This window comes from Lycium barbarum, chromosome 2 (genome assembly GCF_019175385.1).
Source record: "Lycium barbarum isolate Lr01 chromosome 2, ASM1917538v2, whole genome shotgun sequence".
Taxonomy (NCBI): domain Eukaryota; kingdom Viridiplantae; phylum Streptophyta; class Magnoliopsida; order Solanales; family Solanaceae; genus Lycium; species Lycium barbarum.
This window is the reverse complement of record NC_083338.1, coordinates 146,091,775-146,095,256: the sequence shown is the minus strand read 5'-3', so window position 1 is coordinate 146,095,256 and position 3,482 is coordinate 146,091,775. Positions and strand designations below refer to the sequence as shown.

The 3,482-nt window shown below is 36.7% G+C and overlaps 1 protein-coding gene across 1 annotated transcript; it reads left to right on the top strand.

The window, feature by feature from the left end:
• Nucleotides 1-206: 206 nt before the first annotated feature.
• Nucleotides 207-3,068, top strand: LOC132627878 (pentatricopeptide repeat-containing protein At1g73400, mitochondrial-like). The gene has a single exon (XM_060343490.1). The coding sequence runs from the start codon at nucleotides 686-688 to the stop codon at nucleotides 2,525-2,527; it is 1,842 nt and encodes a 613-aa protein (XP_060199473.1). The 5' UTR covers nucleotides 207-685; the 3' UTR covers nucleotides 2,528-3,068.
• Nucleotides 3,069-3,482: the final 414 nt, after the last annotated feature.

Here is a 3,482-nt window from a genome sequence, read left to right as displayed (position 1 = left end):
ATTGAAGATAGATGGAATAAGAGAGACAGAGTAATGCAGAATCTTAATCTAAAATGATCTATAGGACATAGAATACAACATATAATGGATATACTACAAGAAAAATGTACTCATATACAGATACAAAAACAGCTAAAACAAAATATATATGAAACCAACTACTTATACTTAGTTGTTCTAACTTTATTACCGCATTTCTTTGTAATACTAATAATCCACTATTTGAATCTTCCCCTGTAATTAAAGTATATATATATTATTACCTTTACAATATATATAGTCCATTTATAAAAGGCAGTTGTACCTTTTCTATCTATACTATAATTAGTAAAATATTGATGTATTTTATTTCCCCAATTGTTGCTTAATTGTCAGCATCACTACCTTCTCTTTGAACCAAAGGATCCCTATATGCTACTATACCTTTCTCAAGCTTTGCTTTATACAGATTTAACAGAGAACGAAACGGCATCCTATGGGTCCATACCTTTGGTCTTCTTCCACCCATACGTAACCCTCAATATTTTCGAGTAACAGAGTGAGAAACAATAGGCATCTTTAAAGAGAACTCTGTCGTGCTTCATTATAGCTTCCACCTGTTCGATGAAATGCCTCAACGAAAATAACACATATGATTATTCAAACATGATTCTTTTTGCTCGTTGAGAAAATTATATATTCAGCAATGTCTCCGCTCAAAGTTGTCTCATTTATCTGCAAGACTTTGACAAGAAAATTACATTCCCAAAATCACTTGCTTCATCAAAATCTAAGACCAAATTTAATAGCATCCACACATATTTATGGTCTAGCCAGCACATGTGAATTAAAATATCTTTTTGCTACAAGGGTATCATTTATCTTGAGCAAAAGTTCAAGATATTGGTTACCATATGTGTCCTTTCAGCGGTTTTACAGCAACAACAACATACCCAGTGTAATCCCACAAGTGGAGTCTGGGGAGAGTAGTGTGTACGCAGACCTTACCCCTACCTCGGAAGAAAGAGAGGCTGTTTCCGATAGACCCTCCGGTCAAAAGCCCTTTAAAAATGCTGCATTTTCTTCATTGGAGGAAACAACGGAAAGCTATAGCGATGATCCCGTTGATAAGGTTTACAAGGTTGTTATGGATTACTCTAATCCAGGGCATAAGATGGAGAGAGCTCTCGATAAGCTCGAAATAGAATTAACAACGCCGTTGGTGGTGGAGGTCTTGCAAAAGCTTCGTTATGAAGAGAAGTTAGCGTTTAGGTTCTTTACGTGGGCAGGACATCGAGAAAATTATAGCCATGAGCCCCAAGCGTATAATGAGATGATGGATATATTATCCAGTACTAAATATAAGGTGAAGCAGTTTCGCATTGTTTGTGATCTACTAGACTACATGAAGAGAAATGATAAGAGTTTGGTTCCTTTAGAAGTGTTGTTGAAAATTCTTAGACAGTATACTGAAAAGCATTTGACACATCTTCATAAATTTGCTAGGAAGAAGAAGATAAGAGTGAAGACACAACCAGAAGTATATGCCTTTAATTTGTTGTTGGATGCTTTGTGTAAGTGCTGCCTTGTCGAGGAAGCTGAGGCGTTGTTTAAGCGAGTGAAGAGTAAGGTTAAGCCAACTGCTGATACTTATAACATTCTTTTTTTCGGTTGGTGTCGTGTTAGAAACCCGGATAGAGCTATGAGCGTTCTTGAACAGATGATCAACATAGGACATACACCCGATAACTTCACATATAATACTGCCATTGAGACGTTTTGCACCGCAGGAATGGTAACGCAGGCTGCTGAACTTCTCGAGTTCATGAGAACTAAAGGTTCGACCATGTCTTCTCCGACTGCAAAAACTTATACTATTATGATTGTGGCTCTTGTTCAGAATGATATGATGGTAGAATGTTTCAAAGTTCTGGGAGATATGTTAAATAGTGGATGTGTTCCTGATGTTTCGACATACAAGGAACTGATCGAAGGTATGTGTTTGGCTGGAAAGACCGAGGCAGCTTATAAGCTTTTGGAAGAGATGGGAAATAAGGGCTACCCTGCTGATATAGTTACCTACAACTGTTTTCTTAACGTCCTTTGTGACAATAAAGAGAGAGACGAAGCGCTTAGGCTTTATCAGAAAATGACTGAAGTGGGCTGTATTCCCAGTGTACAAACGTATAATATGCTAATTGTGATGTTCTTTAGAATGAGTGACGTCGATGGAGCATTTGAGACCTGGCATGAGATGGCTAAGAGGGGTTGTGTGCGTGTTACAGAAACATATTGTGTGATGATTGAAGGGCTTTTTGATAACAATGCCACTGAAGAGGCATGTTTTCTTTTGGAAGAAGCTGTAAACAGGGGTATGAAATTGCCATACAGCAAATTTGACTCGTTTTTAATGCGGCTTTCAGCTATTGGTGATCTACGAGCCATTCATAAACTGTCAGAGCACATGAGAACTTTCTATAACCCTGCTATGGCGCGACGTTTTGCCATCAATCAGAAGCGGAAGAGCATGAGCTTAAGAGGGAAGTGAAAATAACTTATGTTGTCTTATTAGCACCTATGTTGCTCAAGACTCTTCAAAAACGTCGAGGGGTGTGTGTCGGATCATCCAAAAGTAGTGCATTTATGGAGGATCCGACATGGGTACATCTAACATTTTTGGAGAGTCCGAGCAACATAGATTGACACGACGTTTGGATGGCGTGTTTCTTTGTACGAATTGTGTTGTGTCGTTAAACAGATTAATTTTAGAAAGTGACTTGTACCAGATTGGGATTGGAATTCGAACTGGATAGTGACAACAGCATGGCCCTTCACATTGGGAATAAAGATTAATTTATATACAGTAAAGTGTGAAGACCTTTTTCAATATACTTATGTTTGAGGCTATCTGTCCATGTAGATGGAGGAAAGTTGACATATTCAATGGCTAGCAATTTGGAGATCAACCAAAGTGGGATAAGATATGCAACAAAGATTTGGACTTATTACCTCTTTGACAGAGAGTAGATTGTAATCTTCCTAATGGTTCTGAAAACTAATTTGGAGTGAAGTTAATGATGCTTTTGCTACAGGTGCTGTTGTCCATTATAAAAATGGTCCTATTTTAGTGTAAAGTTCACATAAATTCGTGAGAGATGTGAAGTGATTTACAAGTGTGACGGATGACCAGAAATAATTTAATGTGTTGCTTGTAGCCTTGTATTATTTAAAATCCACGTACTTTACAAATTTATTTTTAATTTTATGTTTACCAATTTTCTCCTATTTAAGTGTGGAGTAAAACTCTAATATCAAAAGTATTACACAGACGGTCACTCAACTTATGATATTATTAGAGTAAAATAATCAAATTTATTTATCTAACCACAAAATCACTTGTTTTCTTAAGCCGTGAAGTTGGCAGGAAATCACTCAATTTATTTAAATAATACTTTAAACTAAAAAAAGTTTCATAATTCAAATAACTTATCCAGATCCGAAGT

Excerpts from the sequence above, each read along its gene's own strand:
- LOC132627878 (XM_060343490.1), top strand. The coding sequence starts at position 686 with ATGTCTCCGCTCAAAGTTGTCTCATTTATCTGCAAGACTTTGACAAGA.